The sequence below is a fragment of the Quercus lobata genome, chromosome 3 (assembly GCF_001633185.2).
Source record: "Quercus lobata isolate SW786 chromosome 3, ValleyOak3.0 Primary Assembly, whole genome shotgun sequence".
Classification (NCBI taxonomy): Eukaryota; Viridiplantae; Streptophyta; class Magnoliopsida; order Fagales; family Fagaceae; genus Quercus; species Quercus lobata.
In genome coordinates this window covers 14,071,001-14,097,638 of record NC_044906.1, presented here as the reverse complement: position 1 = coordinate 14,097,638, position 26,638 = coordinate 14,071,001, and the positions used below count along the sequence as shown (strand labels likewise).

Here is a 26,638-nt window from a genome sequence, read left to right as displayed (position 1 = left end):
TCTCATACCTCTGTTTTAATGTTTCTACATCAAAACCCTACTAAATTCAAGTGTTTTTTATTCCATTAACATCTCTAAGGTAATTTTTAACACTTTTCATTGATTTTGATTTTTAGATTATGTTTTGGTGGGTTTTATGTTCATAGTTAGGATTTTCTCAAATGGGAGTTGAAAAACTTATTTTTTGTCAATATTTTTAATTGGGTTTTGTTTTAAATGATAATTTGCTTTGAATGTTGGCCCCTTGTAGCAAAAATAACATGTATTAAGGCAAGATTTTTATATGTTCTTGCATTGTTTATCATACATGTGTAGTGTGTGCACTCTAAATGTTTAATAAAATGCCCAAATGACATTTTCTCGCTATTTTGGACTTCGATGAGTATCAAATTTTGGGGATCACCATAATTATTCATGTTTATTATGTTTTGATCATTGGTGGTGTGTTTTATATACTTTGCCTCGTGAGTGCTTATTCATGTATTGGTCATGCATCTCACATGCACACTAGATGTATCTTTGCTTGCACACACTCTAACACTTGACATGTTTTGCACTTCTCTTATGTTAGTTAAGACTTTTTAGACCTTTTAGCACTTAACATGTTCTTGTGTCTATGTCATGCTTAGGTTTACATCATGTTCCATCATCCTTAGCAAGTCATGTTCTTTATGCTTTGTAGCATTTTTTTTTTTTTATGTTTTTGGCTTATGTTTGAACTTCATTTTCTCATTCATCTTGCACCCCTCATACATCTTTTTTTTATCCTTGTCATATCTTCTTTTCTTTCCCTCTTTCCTCTTGATTGTTTTGTCTATTCGTGACAAAAAGGGGGAAAGTATACCGAAGAGTATGCAGGTTTGTGTCGTCATTTCTATATGACTCATGTGCACACTCTTAAAGGGAGTAATTCTACCTCGTGCACATTCGTAGGGGGAGAAAATCATAGGGGAGATGCATATACCAAGGGGGAGAAGACATTCTTTTATGAGAAAACCTTGTTTTACTATATGATTGTTTTCTCGTTGCTTTATGGCGCTTTGAGTTTTGTTTAGTATCATCTATGCTTTGCTGCTCTCATTGCATCATGCTCTTGTGCCCTAGTAGGATCTTGTTCTTAGATGCATATACTTCATGTATTTTGCATTGGTCAAGTGTTGGACATGCATTTATCCTTATGCTATTGTGCTTTATTGATTGCATGTTCGGATGATCATTTGCTTTGCTATATGATCATTGTGGTCATTTTCATATGACTGTCATGTGTTTGATCAAGTTGTTCATATATTTCACAACATGTTTACTTGATCGTATTTTACTTGTTACATTATACTTGTCCTTTTATCACTTGATTTACCTTGAGGGTTTAATGTGTTTTGTGCAAGTGTTTCAAGTTACAGGTATATATGTTCCAAGTGCTACACAGCTTCTAGATTTAGGTGTGAGTAAGTTTTGCCATTGTTCCCAAACTCACGTTTAAGTCTGGAGTCTGTTATATGGTGTTTTGTCACGGAATAGTCAAAGGGGGAGATTGTAAAGTTGTGATTTACAATTATGTTTTATGTTGGTTTCATTCCATGACAAAAAGTGTTGTAATTGCTCTAATTTTGCTCCTTGTATTTTGTGGGATTTTATTGTATTGGGTTTAGTACTAAGTTGGTGAAGACTCAAGCTTAAATGAAGAATCAGTAGATTTCGCGAAAAGCTCGCGAGAAACTAAGCCGTGAAAGAGCATATGAGGAGCATATGATTGGAAGCTGAAGAGTCGTACTAGGCTGTCGTTTTTGCGAGTGTCTTGCGGGTAAGGCCTTCCCGCGAGACAGTCGCGAAACATTCTACCTGGAGGATTTTTATGTGTGAATTCCTTACCCTTCACCTATACTATATATACTCTCATAACCCACAAATGTAAGAGAGGCTATTCAGAGAGAAAAACCCTCGATAGGTTTTCTACAACACACACACCCATCTATTTGAGAGAGAGCTACTCATCTTTAGTGAGAAATCATTGTAGCCTCTTTTCCATCCCTCTCCCATTGTCATACCTTTAGAAGAGATTTGTACCCAAACACAACCCACACCTATTCAGAGTGTAGAGAGTATTTTGGAACTTGGGAAGTTTTAGGGAATTGCCAAAAGAAACCGGTGAGGCTTGGCGGATGCAATCGGGTTGATTACGAGATTCGGAGAGCTAAAGAAGAAAAGGTTCGGTGAAGTCAGTTGGTAACAGGAGTTTGGAGGGCTCAAGTACATGGGGTAGACTAGGCTTGGAGGGCTTTTTGTTATTCGTGTACTCCAACTTATTCTCTAGTGGATCGATTACCGCTTGGAGGGCGGCGGAGAAGTTTTTCATCGAGTTCTTCGGTTTCCTCTTCGATAACACATCTCGGTGTTATCTATGTTTGCATCTCTCTTCCCTACTCTTATTTATTTCATTTTACTGCTATGTTGCTTTAAATATGAATTAGAGTAGCTCTATTGCTTGTTTGCTTGCGTTTACACTATTCCGCACTTAGTATTAAGTTAGTGTAAAATCAATCAAACTGTAATTTGAATTGAGGAGTCTAAACAAGCTCTTGTGTTTTTAACACATTTTTGAGCTTTCAATGATAAAAAATAATCATTCTAAAGTGGACACCATAAGTTGAAATTTTATCATATCTATAAAACAATTTTTTTTTTTTTTAAAAGTAAAGTGTTGACCACATACATACAAGAGGCAAATAAAATTTTGGTGACTCTTTTAGATTCAAATCTTATGAAGTAAATGACAGAATAAATAAACATAGACCCATTTTAATTATATGGCCACTATTATTGTGCTCATTGCTTAACTCCAACAATGATTGGTAAATCACCATCATTTTGTTTTTAGGAACAATTAACAAATGACCACTATTATTGTAAATTAGAAATAATACAGTAATACAGTTTAAAATAATAGTGGCCAAATAATCACAATAATACAGTTTAAATTATACATTTTTTTAGAAGATGATCAAATTATACATGATATTAACTTACACTTTTTTAAACCATACATTTCTAATATATGTAATGGCTTCTCATTATATATATAAATATATATATATATATATATATATATATAATTTATAATTTAAATGATTTTAGACTATTTATTTTTTGCACCCAATTATTCACTTGTCACAAAAATTAAAAACTTAAATGGACACTTGGTAGAAAATTGAAATCTAATTGAAATCCAATTTGGAATCTAATTAGATTTAGACTCTTCGATTTTTACATCAAATACTTTATTTTGCACAAAATTAAAAATTAAATAGAACACATGATACAAAATTAAGAATCCAATTAAAATCTAATTGGATTTTTCTATGAGCTTTGGCTATATATATATATATATATATATATATATAGAGAGAGAGAGAGAGAGAGAGAGAGAGAGAGAGATGAGTAAGGTTTGGATATTTTGGGAATCTAAAAGTTGGAACCCAAATAAAAAAATGTTTGGCTTATCTCCAGTACTTTTTTAAAAGGGATCTCCTTTTATTTTAACTAGCATGTAACACATGCAAACACATGGATGCATTTAAAATTAAACACAATTTTTATTATAAAAATACAGATAATTAGTCAAATTATTATTTTAAAAAATAGCATGTAACACATGCATTAATGCATATATATATATATAGTTAAATTTAAAATTAAACATAATTTTTATCATAAAAAAGGGTTTGGCTTACCTCTAGTACTTTTTTAAAAGGGATCTCCTTTTATTTTAACTAGCATGTAACCCATGCAAACACATGGATACATTTAAAATTAAACACAATTTTTATCATAAAAATATAAATAATTAGTCAAATTATTATTTTAAAAAATAGCATGTAACACATGCATTAATGCATATATATATATATATATATATATATATATATCTGTAGTTAAATTTAAAATTAAACATAATTTCTATCATAAAAATATAGATAATTAGTCAAATTATTTTAAAAAAAATTAAGTAAACGTAGTTAGTCACATGTTAAAATTCTTACCTAAATTTAATACTCCCTCCGTCCCACTTTGTTTGTCATCTATTCCATTTTGGGATGTCCCAAAATATTGTCCTGTTTCTAAAAATAAAAGTCATTAATTTACTAATGTTCCTATTATACCCATATTTTATTTTCAAAACTATTTGAAAAGAAAATCAACAAGAAATTTATTTAAGGATAGTTTTGGAAACTTATACATTTTTAAAAGATAGACAAGACAATAAATGATATTCCCTTAAAAAGTTTGACTTTTCAAACAGGACAAACAAAGTGGGATGGAGGGAGTAATACTTATGATAATTTTTTTTAGATTTTTAATAAGATAGAATATGTGGTAATTTTTGTTGTGTGGTGATTTTTATTGAGTATATGTAATTTTTTTTTATATTTTTTTTTATTTCATAGCTCATTAATATTAAATTTTTAATATTTTGTACTCATTAACTCACTTGGCACAAAGATTAAAAAACTTAGGTGGAAAAATAACACAAACTTAAGTGGATAATTATAGTGTGATCCCCACATAAATTTAGACATAATTTTTATTATAAAAATATAAATAGTTAGTCAAATTATTTTTAAAAAATAGCATGTAACATGCATATGTATGGATACATTTAAATTAAACACAATATTTATCATAAAAATTATTAATAATTAGTCAAATTATATATATATATATATATGTATATATTTTAAAGTAAACGTAATTAATCGCATATTATAATTCTTACCCAAATTTAATACTACTTATGATAATTTGTTTTTTCTAATTTCTAATAAGATAGAATGTGTAATGATTTTTATACTCATATGTGATTAGTTTTTTTTTTTTTTTAAAATTTTATAGTTCATTAATATTAGATTCTTAGTATTTTGCACTCATTAACTTACTTGACACAAAAATTAAAAAACTTAAATGGACATATGACACAAACTTGAGTGGAAAATTAATTATAGTGTGGTCCTCACATAAGTCTAGACACATGGCACAAAATTGGAAACTCTAATTTGAAATTCTAATTTGAATTTCTCTCAGGTTCATTTATTATTATATATATAGATATAGATGAGAAACTGTCACATCACCCACTAACTAAATAAAAAGTAGAGATTAAAACTCACAACAACTTGTCATTGTATATTTAAAACAAAATGCTATGTTCAATTAAAAAAAATACTAGAGATAAGCCAAGCGCATTTATAAAAAATAAAAAAAATAAAATAAAATAAAAAAACCCTCTATACTATAGTATAGATGACCATTATTATTGTGCTTACTTAACTTTGATGATCATTGGTAATTAAATTGCTATCTTTTTATTTTTGGGAACAATTTACAAATGTCAACCTCAACAATCATTACTAATTAAATTGCTTGTAAGACCTCCCTTCCTAGTTCTTGACTTCCTTCAAATTTTCTAATCAAAATAGTTCATAGCGTTTCTGTTGGAACTCTAATGCAACTTGGCAATATCTAGTTGATGACAAATGAACTACCCAAACTACTCATATGGCCCACAACCCAAAAGTGCTTTCACCTTTTTCTAGATTAAAAAAAGAGTAGTTCTAATGTTACATCTAGAGTAATTCTAATGCCACAATTTGCCTATATGACAAGTTATGATTGGTATATGAGTGTTCTCACATGAACCTACTATTTGAAAAGAAAATTAATTTATATTTTAAAAAAATCAATCTAATTGAGACATCTTTTTAATTGCTTCATTAAAAATAACTCTTTTTAAAAAAGTTAATAATTTTATTTAATGGTAATTTTGTAAACTTATACATTTTTATAAGACAAATAAGACAATAAATGATATTTCCTTAAAAAATTTAACTTTTCAAACAGAATAAACGAATTAAGACGAAGATAGTAATTAATAGTAAACTCTTTTAGGAAAATTTTGACAATACTTTTACGAGAAATATAAAATATGGTTAAAAAAAATTAATTAATCATTTTCTATAAAAATTTATTAAAATATTTAACTCTTAAAGCCTCAGTTAACTTTTTCACTTAAAACTACTGCATACCCTTAAATTACACTAGACCGGTTGAGGAGAATTTCAATCTTATATATATAAATAAATAAATAAGAAAAAGAAACTTTTCCCACTTAAAAGAAAGTCACTGATCGGAAACCTCCTTTTTTTTTTCTTTTTTTTTTAATTTTAATAGACAATAATGTAAAACTGAGGCACACACAATGACACAGTGACACGCACAGAGATTAAAATTACCCCACCCACCCCCCCCCAAAAAAAAAAAACATTGAATATACAAAACTCACCAGTTATCTAAAACTGAGAGCCACACACACAGAACAAACGCTTTGAAGTTGAACTGTCCGCCCAAGTGCCTGTCCTCTCAAACACAGAATTCTCACAATTCAGAGTCTTCACTTCAGACCCCAAGACTAACACACTAACACTACAGTCTACAGATAAGCCTACGTAGCCAAACCAAAAAACCAGTTATTATATTCTTTGAAAATAAAACAAACCCAGATTTATTTATTTTTTTGTAATGTGAATTCCGAGAACCCATTTGGGATTAGACTATGAGAGCCTGAGTGACCAAACCCACTTCTCAAAATTCAGTCTTTTTTGTTTCTGTTTTTGAGTTCTGCTGCATGAGTAGGAAGGAACCCATTTGGTTCTCCTCCTTCAAGCCACATCACTTGAAGAAGAAGAAGAAAAAGAAGCAACCATGGCTACACTGGTCACAGCAACAATCAACCATTCCTCACTTCCTTTCACTTCATTCAACAAATTCTCGATCCCCCAAGTTTCTATACGGCTGCCACCACCTTCTTCTCGAGTTCATAATCGATTCTCTTCTCGCAGATTGTTGAGTTTCCAACCTTACAGTTCTTGCAGGTGAGACTAAATTTTTGGTCTTTTGGTTTTTTTTGGGGGGGGGGGGGGGGGGGGGTTTGGTTGCTGAGAAAGTGTGGGAAATAAAAAAGATGCGATTTTTGTGTTGTTTTATGATTTTTGGTTGGTTTTACTCTACTGGGTATATATACAAGTATTTGGATTGCTTAGGCTGAACCATGAAATGTAATGGAAACATTGAGTTTTGAATTGTTTTTGTGAATTTGGGGACTTTTGCTCCATCTGGTTGCTGAGATAGTGTGGGGAATAGATAAGGTTGTGTTTATTTATGGCTTATGGGAGGTGTGCTTAAATTGATTTAATGTAATTCAACTGTTTCATAAATTTGGTTTCTGCACTGTTTGTTTGTTGAGAAAGTGTGGCATAGGTAATGCAACTGTTTGTTGTTGAGATAGGAAATACTGAATTTTGAATATATATATTGTAAATTTTGCAACTTGTTGTTAAATGGATCCAGGATGGTTCTTGCAGGTGAGCCTAAATTATGAGTTTTTTGCTCTGGTTACTGAGAGAATCTGGGATAGGAAGATTATTTTTTATTGGATAAATTTAGGGAGTTGGGACTTGTGCTTAAATGGGTCTAACAGAACTAATATAGTTGGGGTTATTGTACATGGTAAACTGTAAACAAGAACATTACAGATTTAGCTTTCTTCTCGGCTTGGTTGCTGAGAAAACTTGGGAAACAGGAAAAAAATTTGAGATTTGAACTGTTTTAAGATTTTTGGGACTCGTACTTTGTTTGTGATAAAACTAGTTAACTTAGTGAAGCTAAGTTATTGTTTAGGGAAATTGAAAACATCACATGTTTGCTTTCTCCTCAGTTTGGTTGCTGAGAAAATGTGGTAAACAAGAAGAAATTGTCAATGCTATTACATTTGATGAGTTCCAGTCATGCGAGTAAGTGGGTCTAATACAGATATTCAGCTTAGTTGCGCCATCTTATTCATAGGAATTTGAAACATCTTGAAATGGTGAAAACTTAAGTGAAAAGTGGAGAACTTGAATAATAGAGCTTAGAGCACGACTCATGAAAGAACTAATTGTGAAAACAAAATTCATATTTCTTTTTCATTGGCTCGCAGGTTTGATAGTTTAATTTCAAGCTGTTCGATAACAAATGCCGATGTACAGTTCAACCAGGTTGCCGCTGAGGATGAGCTCCCACAAGATTTTTCAGAACTTGAACCTAACTGTTCAGTCCCAATTGTTCATCTCAAATCTGAAATTCTTGAGACTGAATCATTGAATTTACTGACAGAAGAGACTTATGTAGATGGTCATTTCACAAATTTGCCTGTACGTTCCATTGTGCTCTTTTAACATATTTGTCATGCCATCTTTTAATATTTTTCAAGTTTATATTATTCTTGAGTCTCAATTTGTTTCTCTCATTAATCTATTACAAAATTTGTAGGTCTTATCAGAGGAGGAGCAAAATGCCCTTGCAGCAACTCCAGCCCATCCAGCTGGATTATATGGTTAGAGCCTCCACCTTGCAGCATGGAAATAGCTTGAAAAACTGTAACATTCCTATTAAATCAATATATATTTAATCATTTTATTTATGTAATTGAATGTTTAATATGGTAGGTATTCTGTAAGGTGGAACATATGCTTTATAACTGTCTAATGTAGGGGCTCTCCATATGCAATGAGTATTTACATTCCAACATTATGAATTTCTAAGCTAGAAACTAATTTTGATATAAGGATTCATACAAATTATTGGGTCCTTCTTATGAAATTTTTGGGTTTGATCAGTTTATGTTCGTCATGAAGTATGAGTGCTTTGGAGAATCAGATGTGTCTAAATGAGTGGGAAGACTCTTCTCTGGTCTCAGAAGACATTCAGCTTTTCTGATTCCCACACTGGCCTTTGTACATATTAACATCTGTGTAGAAAGCCAGTTTATTTATCTAACCATATATGGGTCAATTGTTCTCTTGTGAAAGAAAAAAATTTAAAATTTTAAAAAGAAAGAAAAATAGTTACTGTATTTATAGTTAATGCTGCACCAAAATGAACTCTCATCATATGGATATGTGGGTTCCATTCAGTTCAAATAAAGATGCAATAGATCAGCCAAGATTTTTCTTGCTTAGTGGTTTCATGATGTATCATTTAAATTGTAGAATGTGTTGGATTGTTGTAGCAATTCCTAACCTGAAGGCCTGTAAATTTCAGCTCTTTATGCCAGTTGTGTTGCTGGGAATTTAGTGGAGCAGCTTTGGAATTTTGCTTGGCCTTCTGCTATTGCATTGCTCCATCCAAGTCTTCTACCGGTGGCTGTCATAGGATTCTTCACTAAGGTTGCTATAATTCCAGAATGATAAATATCTGATATATGATAGATTTGGAAGAATATACTTTCTGACAAGCTTCATGTGGAACAGCTTGTAATAATTGGTGGAGGACCTTTGATTGGAAAACTTATGGACCATTTCCCTAGAGTACCTTCATATATTTGTTTGAATATTGTCCAGGTATGTTATCTAATTATCATGTATCCAAGCTAGACATGGGACTACCTCTCTCTCTGTTTAATTTGTTCCCCTATCTCCTGGACTGGTTTTCTCAGGCAGCTGCACAGTTGTTATCTGCATCAATGATTATTTATGCCCACTCTGTTCCTCATAGCTCCACTTCATCTATGCTTCTACGTCCTTGGTTCATTGTGCTAGTATTAGCTGGGGCTGTTGAAAGGCTATTTGGAGTGGCAACAGGGGTTGCTATGGAGCGTGATTGGGTTGTGCTGGTTGTGCTTTCCTTTACATTCTTGTTCCCTTAATCTGTATTGACGGTTATCCTTTTCTTCTACTGGGAGTTTGAGTATGTCCTAATTATATTTCTTGTTTTCACAGTTAGCAGGAATAAATAGGCCAATTGCACTTGCGAAAGCAAATGCTGTTCTAAGCCGAATTGATCTTCTCTGTGAGGTGCTTGCTCATTTTATGATCATTTATGATTCGTAGTGATTAATCAGTTGGGTTATATATGCATATTTATGGTATGGTAGTTGACCTTTTTTGTGGAGTGCCAGCATTATAGAGTGCAAACAGTGAACTTCTAGATATTGTTTGTATAACTTGAATTCATGGGACTTATTTTTATCTACAATTTCAGATAGCTGGAGCATCCCTATTTGGCGTTCTTCTCTCTATGTTTGACCCAGTGACTTGCTTGAAGTTTGCTGCTGGTTTGATGTTATGCTCATTGCCCTTTGTGGTAAGTTTTTTTTTCAGCTTGCTCCTTTTATGGTTCTTGATTGGAAGTCATCTTCATTTTTGTACTTCATTCCTCAGGTTGTCCTCACATGGTTAACCAACAAGCTCTCTACTGGTGTTCTTGATCGAACTAAAATTTCACAAACCTATTGCAGAACGTCTACTGGGGAATCCTTGCCTGAGGATGACAATATAGGTAAAATATGTCTATTTGATTATTGTATAGAAGGGTGTTTTCTCATGCTATACTCATTCAATCATCTGGAAAACCAGTGGATATAGGTCTGGAAGCTATTAAACATGGGTGGAAGGAATACATACAGCAGCCAGTTCTTCCTGCAAGCCTAGCCTGTGTGCTACTCTACTTCAATGTGGTTCTCACTCCGGGCAGTTTGATGACAGCATTTTTAACACAGCGTGGTACTTCCCAAACATTTTTGTCTTTTGACAATATGCAATATCTCTAGGAGGCTTTTGATTGTCAAAATTTCAGTATCAGTCAGTTTATGAGGGAATGTTCACATCTGAGTTGAATATCAACCCACATATAGCAGTATGATGCAGTGTATATTCACGGAACTAGGAACTATAACTATCAACTGTACATGGATCCATCAATTTTGTTACCTGTTAGAATTTAAGAATAACCCATGGTTTGAAATGGTGGCATTTTGTGTCCCTTTGCTGGTCTGCTTTGGGAAGCTTTTCAGAAAATATTATGTGTGCACTATTGTTTGAATGGATTTTGTGGAAATTTAGCTCCTATATGTTATGTAGAAGCTCTTGTCCTTTTATTGTTACATTTAAGTTGATTCTGCACAAACTAAGAGTTTTAGGCTTGTACAAAAACAGGGAAAGAGTAGAACTGTTTCTATCAGTGGCGTGTAAAACAGTCATGTGACTTATACGATAAATTAAGATTTAGATTATGTATAGTAGCCTAGAGTGGGGGGGTTGAAGTGCCTCTATTTGAACTCTGAGGAGCTTTGTGTGTGTGCGCGCTCTTGTAAATGAAGCTTAGAATGATGAGTTTTTTTTTTTATTAGTAAGTTTTGGCCCCAAGAGGAGGAAGGGGATTTTCAAACTGGTGACCTCCATTTTATGATGCATGATCTCTAGCTGATTGTGCTACTCCTGGGGTTAAGTTAGTATTATAAATTATAAATTACATAAACTTCAAGGAGTATCCCTTCAAGTAATTATTACAGAATTTCATAAACTAGAAATTTTTTTTTTTTTGATAAGTAATAAAATTTTTATTTTGTATTGTTGTTTGCCCTGATTTTTCATAAACTGGAATTTACTTTCTCAAATTTTGTTTTGTCTTGTTGTTTGCTCCCTTTGGTACTTTATTTGATAGATTGCTGGGTCTTCATTGCTTGAAAATATGCTATTTGTAGTCTGATGCTGAGAAGTAGGGATTCTTAGCTTGCACTACAGTACCGTTTTTCTTTCGAAATCTGTTTATCAAAATGCTTTTCTACATTTCTCTTTTGAAATATAAATATATATATATATATATATATATATATATATTTCTCTTGTTTTTCTCAGAAATTCCATTCTAACTACAATGTGGGACTTTTCAACAGGTCTAAATCCATCAATCATTGGAGCATTTAGTGGAGTATGTGCTTTTATGGGAGTTGCAGCAACATTTATATCTTCAGATTTAGTCAGGCGATTTGGAATTTTAAAGGTTTCGTCTTCTGCTTGATCTTCCTGTTTCTAGTATTCTACAAGTTTCCTATTTGAGGCCTAAATCTTGAGAATTTCCTTCACCAGGCTGGAGCAGTTGGATTGATATTTCAGGCTTCACTTCTTACCTTAGCTGTTGGAGTATATTGGAGTGGATGTCTTACTCAGCAGAGCCCCCTTCTTTTCTTCTTATCTTTGATTGTAAGAATCACTGTTAACTTTCTTGTTATCCACTTAGATTAAATAATTGAGTAGTAAAGACAAAACTAGTAAAAGCTTATTAAGTAAAGTTGACTTGTTAACGCAGCACAAGGTAAGGGGTTATCCTTGGTGCAGATGTAACTCTGATTAATATTTAAAGTTGGAAGCAGTAAATACAAAAGAGTAAAAATTTAGATGATTGGATAAAATGAAGTGGATCAGAATCATCAGATTCTGAAGTAAGTGCTGAAAAATTAAAAGAATTAGTAAATTTTAGCTGTAGAAATGCTTATCAGATCCTAAGCAGGTTTGAATTAGAACAACGATTCAATGAAATCATTTAAGCTGCTAAACATACTTGGAATCTCTTACAATATATGTGTTAGAAATCAACACTAACTCTCTTGTCTCTAGAAATTTCTAGAAGCTTCTAGAAACTCCTAGAACATCTCACACATTCTCTAGAACATTCTCTTGCATTCCGGGTTTCTCTATGAGATGTCTCTCTAGAGACTTCTATGTAGAAGTAAAACTCAACCACGTGTTTATAGAATAGTCTAGAAGGTTGAAGAATGGCATTCATTTAATGCCAATAAAAAAGAAGATGCTAGAAGCTTCAAGTTGGTTTCCTAACTAACATACACCTAGTATAAATAGATGTGGTGGTATGTGAAGAGGTGAAGTGAAGTGTGTCATAAAGCACCAAGTGAGAGATGTGTGAAGTTGTATGAGGTGGTGAAGTGTGTGCCATAGGTAGCAAGTGTGTAGAGTGAAATAGAGTCAAGAGCTAGTGTGTGTAGGTGTCTAGAAGTGAGGTGTGTGCAACTGCAGTTGGTGAGGAAGTGCCGTGTTTGCAGTGCACTAGTGTCAGTGTATGGGAGTCAAGCATCAGTGCTTGTAAAGTGTTGTAATTTAAAAAGTCAAGTTTTAAATAACAGCTCTCTTGTTTAGTCTTTTGTTCAACAATATAGTGTCAAAGCTTCCGCTAACTCAACAATATGGTGCTAAGAGAATTTCATGCACAAAACGAAAGACTTTACTGGAATAGCATAGGAATTGATAGGTCCAGGTGTGATTCTAAATTTAGCAAAATTCCTATAATATTTTAAAATGACCAAACTGAATTAAGAATGGTATATATTGAATTATAAAAAATGTAGCATAACTATTAGAATCAAATTTCAATCTTTTGGGTGCTTTTGCATGATCCAGTTTAATCAATAGTCGCTGGGCTTCATTTCAACTAATAGAGAGGAGGGGGGTGATTGGAAGTGTTAGATTTGAATCATTCTTACCTAGGAAAAGTTTTAAGGATTTTTCTGAAAATCGAAAGAAAATGTTAATCTACTTCCATATGCAGGTATTATCGAGATTAGGACACATGTCATATGATGTTGTGGGGGCACAGATTCTACAAACTGCAATCCCATCATCGAAAGCAAATATTATTGGGACAACAGAGGTTGCAGTTGCTAGTTTGGCAGAGTCTGTAATGTTGGGAGTTGCAATTGTTGGAAACGATGCTTCACAGTTTGGTTTTCTTGCAATGCTGTCACTTTTATCAGTGGTTGGGGCAGCATGGATGTACTGCCGATGGTTGTTGAATCCAACAGACGAACAAAGAAGTCTTTTCTCTTTTGATCCTCATTTTTAGTTCTCATTGTAAGTGTTTGGTTTTATTTATTTCAGATTATTAGCTTAGAAGCATAGTTTTTCACCTCACATTTATGAGTGCATTCATGCTACAAAAGTATATATGAACCCTCTCTAATTGGACAAACTGCTGACCAATTATTTACTCACTTCCTTTAGTTTATGGCCCCTCATCCTGGATATTGGAAGTTGGTTTGGGTGAAGGTGTGATGATTTAGTTAACTGAGAAAGATTAAGGGTCAAGTGCTGACTGATTGACTAGAATATTGTCTAAATGGTCCAATACTTCAGATACCTTTCGAAATTAGATGAAACACATGAATTTAAACTCTCTTCATTCTTGCACTAGAAATTTGGAGTTTGTTTTTAGATTAAGGTGATAGAATCTGGAATCCCATCAAATACACAAAACAGGTGCCGATTCCTTTACCAAAAAAAGAAAAAAGATGTGCTCATTCTTTTTGACTTTTTGTCCTGGTCAAGAAATATTCAGGCCAAGCCATTACTTTGGGATGAAATATCTTTTAGAAAGGCAAGGTTCAGGAGATATGTTGACTGTCAAGACCATAGAAAGACAGAGCGCCTATGTCTGTGTGTCAAGGCTGCCATTGAACTATCACTGCAGAGGTTTCCATGCTCTACTAAAGACTGATGGTTTTCAAGTTTTAAAAATTAAAATACATATTCCTTAATGCTATGTTCTTTTTTGGAAACTCTAGAATCTATGGAAATCCTTTGTAGGCATCACGTTTAGTGCATTAGATGGAAAAGAAACTGATTCTTCCTCTTTTTGGAAAATGAGAAGTTTCCCTATGTTTGCCCAGCAAGAGTATATAAGTTTGTGCCCTAGAAGAGGTGGACTAGAAATTCTGTTTGAACCCATGAGACATTGTTTACAAAGCCCACCATATATTCATGTCAAGACTAGAGTTTCAATTCAACCTGCATTTTCTATTACCATTACATGCTTAAGATTATACATTATCTTGTAAGCATGCTCATTGAAACTGCCACAACAAATTACGAGGAATGCCAAGTATAGCCTAAAAGTTGAGAATAGCATGGTATTCTATTAGAATAATTGTGGCCGTCATTAATTTTATATTTTGAAACAACTCTGCTGTATAGTCTATCAGTTTTTCTGGATTATCATGTTATCTGACTTCAATTCATATTGTTTTTCAGCAGTTGATCTTTCACTTTCATTAGTGTGAAGGCTGTGTTTTTGACACAAGTTGGAGACAAGATCTATAAATATACCACAATATCCACGATTATCTATATATAGACATGAGGTATATATTCTTAACTCGATTGGTTCACCATTATTGTGGTGAAATCACTTAGCTGTATAATTGCTACATGCCTTTGTATATATGAAATGGATGGCCAGTTTTGAAAAATTAAATTTTCATTGATGTAGGATTGCAGCAATACAAACATCTGAACACATGAAAGCATTGATTAAGTCAATATATATATATTGAAAAGTTATGGTTTAGACCCTGTTGATTAAACTATGTGAAATTATGCTAATTTCTTTAATTAGCCGATTATGGTGTTCAATGAAATTAAGATTAATCAGCCACAACAACAAATCACAATAATATGAAGCGTAGGAAAGTAAATAAAACAGGTGATCTGTTGACGATGTGAAAAACCTATGGTCAAAACCAAAGGAAAAAACACACAGAGTTTACCACCAACCCTAAAACAAAATCCACTATTGGAATTGAAGTTTTTACAACTGAAATAAAGCCTTACTTTTAGTTGCTTCCTTTCATAGTAACTTACAACAATGACTATGTGCTATTTTAACCCAGTTTGACTCTTCTAATCTGGATTCCATCAAACATGAACTTCCAGTCTGCGACTCCAAGGACCACCTCAAAGATTCTCACAGCAATTTGTTTGTGTAGGCTTTGTGAGTTGTGACTTTAGCTTGATCACCAACTTCTTCTAAAATTGTTCTTCAGATTCACTTTGATGTCTCTGGTTAGATGGTGGATGGAGAGAATTAGGTTCTAGAAACCTTAGATACATGTAAAAATTTCTCTGTACTTGTATTTAGTTGGCTCTTATGATCTCTTAAATACTTTAGCAAGGCTCAAAATTAAGTCATGAGCCGACTTAATGGACCTGATTGAGATTTAGAATTCTCAAAATTTGATTGATTGAGAGTTTGTCAAGGCATAGCTTGATCAATCTAAAGATATGTAGAGCTGGCGTAAACTTCCTTTTTGTTGAGCTGATCTTGGGTCTTCGTTTTGGACTTGAATTACAACTCTACAAAGCACAAGACTTACAATTTGTTCATGGTTTGTCAAAACTCAACAAATATAGACCTAACATATATATATATATATTGTTGTCACCTCCTTCAAAACATCACAATTCCTCTTGAATTTAATAAGGTGAATTATCTACCTGGGAAAAGTAAGGGTGCTGGATATCTGTAATAAATCTGGCTGGAGGGAGCTGTTATTTCAAACTTCTATGAGAAATCTAAGAGTTGTCAAACTAGGCAGAGATAATTGGTCCTAGCATTGCCAATGAGGTCTAGCTCAAAGTGCACTTGTTCTGTAATACTAGGATGGAGGGTGGGGGCTTGAATTCAAGACTCACTGGATGTGTATATACTTACCAATAAAAATAGGCAAATAAGCAAAATTTGATCTAACATTTTCATGGTGATAATTGTATTAAGTCAAGAATCTAAACAGAATATCCATGTTGTAGTACAACAAAATAAATAAATAAAATAAAAACCCCTCGTAAAAGACCATGATGATATACGTGTATTCAAATAAAAATACTTCACAGAGTTCAGAGAATACTTTTGAACTAACCTAGGTCCTACTTAGGTCCCGATTCAAAGAACTCATAAATTCTGTGTTCTCTTCATTGACTTGTTATTAACCTTGTGTGGCATGAATGAAACAAAAAGGTTAGGGGTAGATTTTAAATTCAACTATTCATTTTCCTTAGCGTTTGCTGCCTTGTGTTAATACTTGATTTAAATGGCTGCCATTTTCTGATACTTCAACAAGCACAATTTGAAGCTCACTCATTTTTGCCCCTTTCTTTTTAAACACCACTAGTGTAATCTTCGGGATGCATAGATATAGGGAGTTTCACACACAAACGGGATTTTTACACGTAATACGCATCATGAATGGTCCACACATCACAAACATGGCCCCTCTATGGTAGATGAGATGAATGATTCATATACGTGCAATGTAAATGGGGTTAATAATAGATAAATGAGATGAATGTTTATACTTCACAAATGGGGCTCATACAAAACAATTATATCCATAAGAAAAGAAACATAATAACTGTGATTTTGTTACTAGAATAATTCTTGGTTTATATAAAGAGAATGAACGAGAGAAAGTTCTATAAGTCCTTCATGTTTTTAGGGGGTATAGTACTGTTCTGTAAGTCATTTTGGCTAAACTATTTCACCACATGTTTATGTGACACTTTGGAACTCTCTTGTATTGATAGTGATGAATGAAATTTGAAACCTTCAAGATATACAACACATCCTTTCAAGATATACAGCACATCCTTTCAAGTCCATAAAACTCATAATTTAAGTATCCCAAAAAGGCAAAAAGATAGTCCTCACTATACAAGGAATCATACTCAAAACGAACCCATGGTTTATAATTACTTGAAATTAACTATTCTTATTATACAAGGAACCATACTAAAAAAAGGAACTCATGATTTAAGATTACTTTAAAGGAATTCATGGTTTAACAATACTTGAAATTAACTATTCTAATTATACAAAGAAATCATACTCAAAAAGGAACTCATGGTTTAAGAAGTATAGTAACATATCGAGTAAACTATGAGTAATGCTGTATTTATAACATTTTGATAATAAATTATAAATGATAGATTGGTATTAGTGAGTACAAAAGTAATGTCAATAGTGAATCTAAATTAGAACCAATAACGGTTTGGTTGTAAAAATATAGTGGACACTCATGATTTAAGAGGTATAATAATATATCTAAGTAAACTATGAATAATATTACATCTATAACATTTTGACAACAAATCGTAAATGACAGACAAGTATAGTAAATACAAAAGTAATATCAATAGTGAATTTAAATTAAAACTAATAATAATTTGTTAGTTAAAATTTGTTGTGAAAATACGATAAAAGTAACATTCCTCCTAAAATACACATGTAAACATGTTGACCAATGAATGTGTGACCAAAGAAAGGACCACTTAAGAAAAGTCATACCATACATATACTAACTACATATATGTTATGTTTTTTTTGCTTACATGGTACTTACGTGGTGCTTGCTCCCCTTGCATATCGGTCATGGGGTCCTGTGCATGCCGTTGCGAATCGGGTATCGGGTTTCGGATCAGTCAACGTGCACGTACCCTACCCGTCACGCTGGGCCCCATATTCCAAGACACTTAATAGACACACATAATAATATTTTTATAATTTTTTTTGAGAAGGGTATTTTTATAATTATATATACCATTTAAAAAAAAAAACCTTTTATATATAATTATAATATACTTTATAGTATAATAATAATTTTCACGTCAAATTTTATGTTCTGTGCCACCCAAAATTTTGTTTTATTATATTTGAAATAAATAAATAAATGCTTTGTGTTTAGATCTAAATTGCATCTTGACCAAACAAAAAAAAGTAAAGCATATATATTTGCATCAATGCATTATTCTCGATTAGATAGATGTCTTTCTTTTCAAATTTCATTTCATTATTTATTTGGTGTTTAATTCAATTTTTTTATATGAAAAAGTAAAAACTAATTAAATAAAGAGAGAGAGAGAGAGAGAGAGAATTTCAAGTTACAAAGACAATCACGTGAATCAATGCAGGCACTACCGCCATATACAATAATACCTAAAAAACTCTCCCGTGTTTGTCGCGTGTATTCTACGTCTTTCTCTTTTACTGCGCCCCCAACACAGTAGTGTAGTGTTCACTTCCAATTCCTTTGCCTTTGCCTTTCTGCATGTGTATATTCCTATACATTCAATTTCTCGTGATATTTATATTAACCACATACGTTACTAGGTACTAGGTACCATAATGATGGACTAAGCTTTGCAGATACAAGTGTTCAAGTTTTCTTTGTTTTCATACGCCAAGCCATGTAATTGAGTGGATCGAGTAGTGATGCTTGAGCGGATCGAGTAGCGGTGCTTGTAATGTAGTTGAGCAGATTGAGTAGTGGTACTTGTATCTATATCGATAATTTTATCCTAACCCTCACATAGTGTGTGCTTGATAAATTCACACCAAAGATTTGCTATTTATTTCAAAAAAAGAAAAAAAAAAAAGAAATACACAACAATACTAAGTATCAATCTCACAAATTTGGAATCATGGTTTCAACCCATTTGAATCCTATTAAAATTTGTGTAATTAATGGAAAACGCTAAAGCTTGAACTCCCAAGGTGAAAAGTTGGAGGGCTTCGAACTATTAGAGCCCCTTTGCAAGTGGTTTTGAAGTTAATTATAAATACTCAATAGAGCAATTAAGGTAGCTAGGTTTTTATTTTTCTAATTATATTCTATCTCGAAGTTATATTTATTTTCAATTTCTTATTTGACATGTCATTTTTTGTTAATTCTATTAATGTTATTTTTAGCTTTCTTCTTCCAATAAGTTAATAACAAGATTTAGAAATAAAAATGATCATTTTTTTTATAATTATTAAGTGGAATAGAATGATACTAATAAAATAGTATGGCTCTATATATATATGAAGTGATGCTATTTAAAACACAATATATCATTATGAAAAGAAAAAAAAAATTGTGCTTTAACATTACTCTTGTGTTTATAGGATATTGGTGGTTTGTCTGTTTGGGTTAATTTAGGTTATGATTCAACCCATATGAGGAAATGTCTATGATATTTTATTTTCTTATAGACTCATTACTCATTAGGTATAAGATTTTCAAATAGATAACTATAATGGTTACCCTCGAGTAGGGTAGTATCAAATGATCCTTTTTTTTTGGGGGAAAAAAAGTGATCATATAATTCCTAGTGTTAGAATTAATACTTCTTTTACGATAGGTTTGGAATCCAAAACTATCAAATATTATTCATTCAATTTTTTCTATAATTAATAATAATATGAAAATAGTTATAGTTTAAATAAAAATATTGAAATAAGTAAGTGAAAATAAAATGGAAAAATAGATACGTCTGAATAAATTCATTTTAAAAAATCAATCCAAAAAGATTTGGGACTATAGTATTTTTTTTTCTTTTTTTTTAACTGATATTTTGAGGTTGTAGTGAACCACATTGGACATGAACCAAGTACCAAGACTTGTAGCTAGAATTTGGAGGGTACCCATATATCATATTGTTGGCAGAAGGATGCTACATATTTGGCTAAATAAAGCTTTATTTTACTCAATTGAAATGGATTGGTGTTTAATAATGCAGCCTTTTGATCGAAGAAATGAAATGGATACTCAAGCTAGCTATTATTAAAGCTCTTCAATGTCATGGTTGTACTTGTAAATAATGTTCTTAAAATGAACTCTCACATATACGTACCAATTCTAGACTTGGCTCGTGTTCTTACCTTTATTTATATCTAATTCAAGCCTAGTGCAGAGTCTACAGTCCCACAGATAACATTGGAAAAGTTTAGAGCAAATCTCATTCTATAATCTCAGATTATCAATTTCTCATGAGGAGAGAAGCTGTGAGTGAGATTACCTTTCAAGAAAACACCCAACCTTTTGAGGTAAACAACACCATCCCATTTCCCAAAACTAAAAAGAATTTCCACAACACAAAGCCCCACACTTCCCTAAGGACCCTTGAGAAGAGACATTTCTAGATCCACATCAATAACCTACCTTGAAAATTGGGTGAGAAAAAGAAAGAAGAGAGAGAGAGAGAGAGAGAGGAAGAGAGAAACTCTCTCTCTCTTCCCTTCCATCAATCCCAATATCATATTAACAAAGAAAGGAAAACCATGTGTGAGTTTTAAAAACGAGAAAGGATAGCACCCCTCACCCTCTAAACTATGCTGTCAAAAAATCTCTTATCATAACCCCAAAACACCTTCTTCATCATTTCCCACAACCCAATGCCCCCACACTCCATCATTTTCGGTTAGACAAATGTGAAAAGTAAAGAAACTATTAATAAACAATAAACCTTAAAAAACTCTCTCCCTCTCTCTCATATACACACCACTTCATGCCCTTATTTTAACATCAATAATAAATATTTTTATAGGTACAAAACTTAAGTATGTGTTAGGTTTTCTAATCTATTTGTTTTTGAAAAAAAAAGTATTATTTTATATTGTATTGATCAATGTAGTCATGCATTTAAATTTTTTACCCTATTAAGAGTGAATACCCTTAAATTTCACAATTATTGATTCTGATGATTAGAATCGATTATTTATAAATTTTACTTGTCAGAAACAAACCCAAGAAACTTTTCTTTGAAAATATTAACCATGTTTATTTTTTTAAGAAAAAATTATATATTTGAATTTAATTTAAAAACTAATTGTTGTACCTAATGGTAAAAGAGCTTTATAACTCATTAGCATCATATGGTCTCTCTTAGAGCTTGAACTTTACTTTGCACACAACTTTATCCACAAATTGTTGATATAATAAGTTAAACATATACTTTTACACATATTTATCATTAGCATTACTTTTTTTTTTTTTTATTACTCACAATATATTACTTTAATACTTATCAAAATATATATTACTTTAATAAATAGTGAAAAAAAAATTATGCTAGACTTATTTGGGTTTAAACTTTAAGCCTCCTCCCCACTTGTGGTAAAAAATTAAATAAAAAACAAAACAGATCACTTTCAATTTTGTCCATTCTTCGAAGCCATTGTTCAAACTTATCCAGCCATGAAGTGTCCGTGTTTCTACTTTCTAAGTACTATGTTTAAGCTTTAAATATCCAAGAAGTACTTTTTATTTATTTATTTATTTTCCTTTAATGAGTATTATAAGAAGAATTAAATATGGAGAGAAATGTTCTTTTCACCACAACCTTCTGTTGTTGTTGGTTGCCACAGTGATTTGGACTTGAAAGCGCCCATCTTTTCATGTCCATTGACACTGATAGTTGATATATCACTTGGCTTGTTCATGTCCTCTTTTGACCCTTTATTGCTCCTCTCACCTGTTTCTTCATCTTTGTCAAGCACTGTTTTGAAGTAATACTTTAAAGTTGAGCTCAGAAAGAAAGAGAGAAAGAGGGAGAGAAAGTGTGTGTCTGACTGACTGTGTGTATGATAATGGGGTCTCTTGGAGGTGAAGTTGCAAAGAAGAAGGCAATGTGGCTCTATCCAAAGGTCTTGGGATTCAATCCTTCTGAGAGATGGGGGCACTCAGCCTGCTGTTCTCATGGAGTTGTCTATGTTTTTGGGGTATGTATAGTTGTATACTTTTCTTGTACAAGTGAAAACTAAAAACTCTTCCTTCAATTTAACCTAATATCTGTGTGTTCCATGAAGTAGTTTGTGAATTTGTATTCTTTAATTATGGTTTTTGGGTTGCCTCTACTAATTTTACTTCTATGGAAAATGTAGAAATGGTTTTCTTTGAATAGTTGTTCTGCTATCAGCAGTAGTAGTAATTTTTTTCTTTTCTTTTCTTTTTCCATGTTTTGCGGTTATTTAATTATATTTTTGGTTTAATACTTCTACTCTCTTTTATCTTGTATTTGGCAACATAGCTAACTTGGGCTAATTAGACATACACTTTCTATCCCGGATTCTTTTCATTCCTAAATTCATCTTCTTTTGTTTCTTGTTGGAGAATGTTTTCTGAAGTGGTTTTTAGTTTCTCTAATTAGTAGGATAGTTATGTTGTAGGATGACAATTATCTTCCTGCTTTCTTGATATAGATATGCATTTCATTTTCTATTTATTTTTAAATTTTTCTCTATCTTTTTACTTTTTCTTTTTCATTTTTCCTTCTGCATATTGTCCTGCAAATCTTGTAATATTTGCACATGAGATTAATTATGTATTTTAACAATTTTCCTGATTTTTGAGATCATAATTAGTGCATATTAAAAGTTTGATATCTCATTCTGAACAATTTGTTCAAGGGAGAGTACCTATATTAAACTTTTCCTGCTAATACTCTTTTGATTTCCCCTTTCAAATTTACTCGAGAGGGACAGATTTTAAGAAGATAATAAGGTGACAAGAGAGGTTTTACTAGTTTGATTAAATTATTTCCTTCATACACTACTACAATTTCTTTTCGGAAATGATAAATATTTCCTCTGGTGGTGTTTGTGTTAGTACTAGCCAACAATGACCACAATAACTTAAAGGTTACAATAATTTGTCTTATTCAAAGAAAAAAAAAACCTGGGCAAAGCACTTCAGCTTTCTTCCTTCAGATCTTTGTTTGAAGGATACTACTGTGTTAGTTTTTTTTTTTTTTTTTTTTTTTTTTCTGATTTTTTTTTTTTTTTAATCCTTTAAGAATACATGTAGCCAACCTTGATTAGTCTATTGAGGATCCAGAGCCAACCCCCAAAATTTTGGGACTAAGGCTTGATAGCTGTTGTTGTTGTAGATGCCCTCAACATTTAGCTATTCTCTTTGGGATCATTTGCAAAGTATGAAAACTATGCCTAGCTTGGCTTTTACTGAACACACATCTCTGTCTGCAAGATTTATTTTACCAGAATTGATGTTATCTGGTCATGTTGACACCTTCTAGAGTTGGATCCTCTTATCAAGATTTTGATGTACTCTGACTTAACCATTTCAGGGATGTTGTGGGGGTTTGCATTTTAGTGATGTTCTTGTGTTAAATCTGGATACAATGGTTTGGAACACTTTTGTAACCACTAGTCATGGGCCTGGCCCAAGAGATAGCCACAGTGCTGTTCTTGTGGGGCACAGGATGATAGTGTTTGGTGGTACAAATGGTTCTAAGAAGGTAAATGATCTTCATGTATTGGATCTTGGGACAAAAGAGTGGATACAGCCTGAATGTAAAGGGACGCCACCATCCCCGCGTGAAAGTCACACAGCCACACTTGTCGGGGATGATAAGATGGTTATCTTTGGAGGTAGTGGTGAAGGTGAAGCAAATTACTTGAATGATTTACATGTTCTGGACCTTAAGAATATGAGATGGACTTCTCCTGAGGTGAAGGGTGATGTACCCGTCCCTAGAGACAGTCACAGTGCTCTTGCAATTGGTAACAAGCTTTTTGTTTATGGTGGGGACCGTGGTGATCGATATCATGGCGATGTTGATATGCTTGATATGGACACACGGACTTGGTCAAAGGTATGAGCTTCCCCTTATCCTTATTACATATTTTCAGTATTAATCTGATTGAGAAAATGCTTTAAATTCCTGTAAGTTTTGAATATATAGGTTGTGAAAAATGGAATTAATCTCACAATTGATTCATTTTTCTCATCAGTTGGCTGTTCAAGGATCTTCGCCAGGCGTTAGAGCAGGGCATGCTGCTGTAAATATTGGGACAAAGGCAAGTTATATTACTAATATGGAGCATGCAGACACTGCATAGAATTGAATTCATTCCATTTAGTTTTACATAGTTAAGGAAATGAGACTCAACTCTTGTCTCTAGTTAATTTTAGTCCAAAATTTTCATTCATTTTTGGTGACCACTCCACCTCGTGTTGTGGAATGGTAAGAATAGTATTACATAGAGTGACTTCATTAACATTATTCAAAATCTCACTTTCCACATAGTTTCTGAAAAAAATATCAAGTCACTGAGTTCTTAATGACTTGCAGATCTATGTCATTGGAGGGGTTGGTGACAAACATTATTACAATGATGTTTGGATCCTAGATGTGAGCACATGTTCATGGACTCAGCTTGATATATGTGGCCATCAACCACAAGGGCGCTTTTCTCATACAGCTGTTGTCACAGACTCGGACGTTGCCATTTATGGAGGGTAAGTTCCCACATCAGTGTTTTAGCTTAATGTTTATGCATAATGTCCTGAAAACTCAGTATTCAATTTGCAGGTGTGGGGAGGATGAGCGTCCTCTCAATGAATTGTTGGTCTTGCAGCTTGGTGCAGAACACCCCAATGGCCGATACAATATTTCCATGTGCAAAATGTTTGGAAACCATTGGAATCAAGAAAAGAGACGGTTCCCAAGAGAAGACGAAAATAACTTGGTACAAAATTTATTATGGATTTGAATAAATTTACTCTCTTGCTCATTATACTTTTAATAAAAACAGAGAAGCTTATCAATATGCTTTGGAGCAGAAAACTGTGCTCATGGGGAATAATGTTGAAGTAGTAAGAAAGGGCATTTATGAACCAGAATCAGAAACAAAGCAATCTTTGCGGTTCAGTTCAGGTTGGTTTTGAAAAACAATGTGTCTGCCTTGACTAGGCATGGAGATTTTTAAAATGACAAATTTTGTTAATTATCTTGTAGATACATTGCATCCAAAGAGAAGAAGAACTGCGAGTTCAAAGGCGTGGGAGGTTGAATCAGAACAAGAAGAACATTCTCTTTCACTTTCCCAGCATTCATCTCCCTCACAATCTGATCAAGAACAGACCCCACTTAAGAAATCTGCTGATTCCATCTCAGGCTCTCAAGGATTTCATTTGTTTAAGAAAATTCCAAGCAATTGCCAATCTAACAACAGCCTTGCAAGTAAGCAGAAAGAGCTCAGAAACATTGCCCAAAGATCTCCATTGGATATTCAATTTCTAAGAGAACATCAAAACCAGCCAAAATCGGAGCAGTTTCTTCATGTCGTTCATACAGGTAGACAAGGAGCTCAATACTCAGCAGTGGAACAGAAATCATTGGAGGGAGGACCTATTCAAAACCTTGTAAGTGTATAAACTTGCACATTCTGAATATGCGCTGCCTTGGTTTATGTAAACCATTCCCATTAGTTCACGCCATTGACTCTTTCTTTTCACTCCTTAGATTGGTGCTGAGGTCCGAGGTAAAGTTGATGGAGCCTTTGATTCAGGACTGCTGATGACTGCTACCGTTAATGGAAAAGTTTTTAGAGGGGTCTTGTTTGCCCCGGTAAGTGTCAAAAACTTCGATTCTGAGTACCAAACTTTAATTTGTGCTAAGTACCCGAGTTCTTTATGCAGCTTAACTTATTAAAGTACCAAACTTTCATTTGTGCAATTTACCAAAATTCTTTATGCAACTTGACTAATTAACCAGGCGCCAGGAGTTGTTTCAAGAGGGCCAAATCTTGCACAAAATACTTCACCTCTGGCTAGCCAGATAGCAGTTGGCCAACCATTCCCAAACTCAACTCATGTGGAAACCTTCAGGCCTTCCCCACAGCCAATCAAGTACAATACCATGCCAGAGTCCAGTCAGAGCTTCCGGCAAGCTCAAGTGACTCGACCATTTCCAGTCATTAGAACTGCTCCATCTTCAGCCAAAGAGCCAAAGCTCAGAAGTGATCTTCAAGGTGTAGTTCTAACACTTGGTGGACCTGGAAGTGGTCATGGCAGATCATAAACACAACAGAATTCCATAGCAGGATGGACCACTTGGTCCTTATATTATAATAAAATTTTGTAAATTCTATATAGAATTGTTCTTTTCTAAATCTATTAATGGTTTCAGTTTCAAGCTTTCATAGTTAGGTAAGTTAGTTGGTGCCTTATGTCAACCATCAGCCTAGATGTTTGGTTGATAATGTAATATTAACAGTTAAAGACTTCCTTTCTCGAGGTAAGTTTAATCTAATTTTGTTACCTTCTTTTTCAATTAATGAAATCTAAAGATTATCCTTAAAGTTGAACTTCACATTTAGGTTTTGACACTGATTTTTCCAAACAAGTAAAATTTAGCTACAATTCTTT

General features: G+C 33.0%; 2 protein-coding genes across 3 annotated transcripts; both read left to right on the top strand.

The window, feature by feature from the left end:
* Window positions 1–6,339: 6,339 nt before the first annotated feature.
* On the top strand, window positions 6,340–15,238 carry LOC115979828 (solute carrier family 40 member 3, chloroplastic). Of its 2 annotated transcripts, none has more exons than XM_031101884.1 (14): window positions 6,340–6,923; window positions 8,027–8,240; window positions 8,359–8,422; window positions 9,130–9,254; window positions 9,339–9,428; window positions 9,524–9,700; window positions 9,807–9,881; window positions 10,069–10,170; window positions 10,248–10,365; window positions 10,443–10,589; window positions 11,762–11,868; window positions 11,955–12,068; window positions 13,429–13,730; window positions 14,910–15,238. In XM_031101884.1, the coding sequence occupies exons 1-13, from the start codon at window positions 6,754–6,756 to the stop codon at window positions 13,720–13,722; spliced, it is 1,797 nt and encodes a 598-aa protein (XP_030957744.1). In that variant the 5' UTR covers window positions 6,340–6,753; the 3' UTR covers window positions 13,723–13,730; window positions 14,910–15,238. The 2 variants fall into 2 exon arrangements, with proteins under 2 accessions (XP_030957744.1, XP_030957743.1); XM_031101883.1 differs by having other exon boundaries at window positions 6,341–6,923; window positions 14,907–15,238.
* LOC115979826 (acyl-CoA-binding domain-containing protein 5-like) lies at window positions 14,943–26,534 on the top strand. Its single transcript, XM_031101882.1, has 10 exons — window positions 14,943–15,016; window positions 21,964–22,188; window positions 23,553–24,080; window positions 24,220–24,285; window positions 24,561–24,727; window positions 24,801–24,957; window positions 25,052–25,145; window positions 25,227–25,633; window positions 25,734–25,838; window positions 25,986–26,534. The coding sequence occupies exons 2-10, from the start codon at window positions 22,051–22,053 to the stop codon at window positions 26,289–26,291; spliced, it is 1,968 nt and encodes a 655-aa protein (XP_030957742.1). The 5' UTR covers window positions 14,943–15,016; window positions 21,964–22,050; the 3' UTR covers window positions 26,292–26,534.
* The last annotated feature ends 104 nt before the right edge of the window (window positions 26,535–26,638 follow it).

Coding starts and splice junctions, on each gene's coding strand:
- LOC115979828 (XM_031101884.1), top strand. CDS start 6,754: ATGGCTACACTGGTCACAGCAACAATCAACCATTCCTCACTTCCTTTC. Junction 9,701..9,806: donor AGCGTGATTGGGTTGTGCTG/GTTGTGCTTTCC, acceptor TTGTTTTCACAG/TTAGCAGGAATAAATAGGCC. Junction 10,590..11,761: donor AGCATTTTTAACACAGCGTG/GTACTTCCCAAA, acceptor ACTTTTCAACAG/GTCTAAATCCATCAATCATT.
- LOC115979826 (XM_031101882.1), top strand. CDS start 22,051: ATGATAATGGGGTCTCTTGGAGGTGAAGTTGCAAAGAAGAAGGCAATG. Junction 24,286..24,560: donor CTGTAAATATTGGGACAAAG/GCAAGTTATATT, acceptor AATGACTTGCAG/ATCTATGTCATTGGAGGGGT. Junction 24,958..25,051: donor GAGAAGACGAAAATAACTTG/GTACAAAATTTA, acceptor GCTTTGGAGCAG/AAAACTGTGCTCATGGGGAA.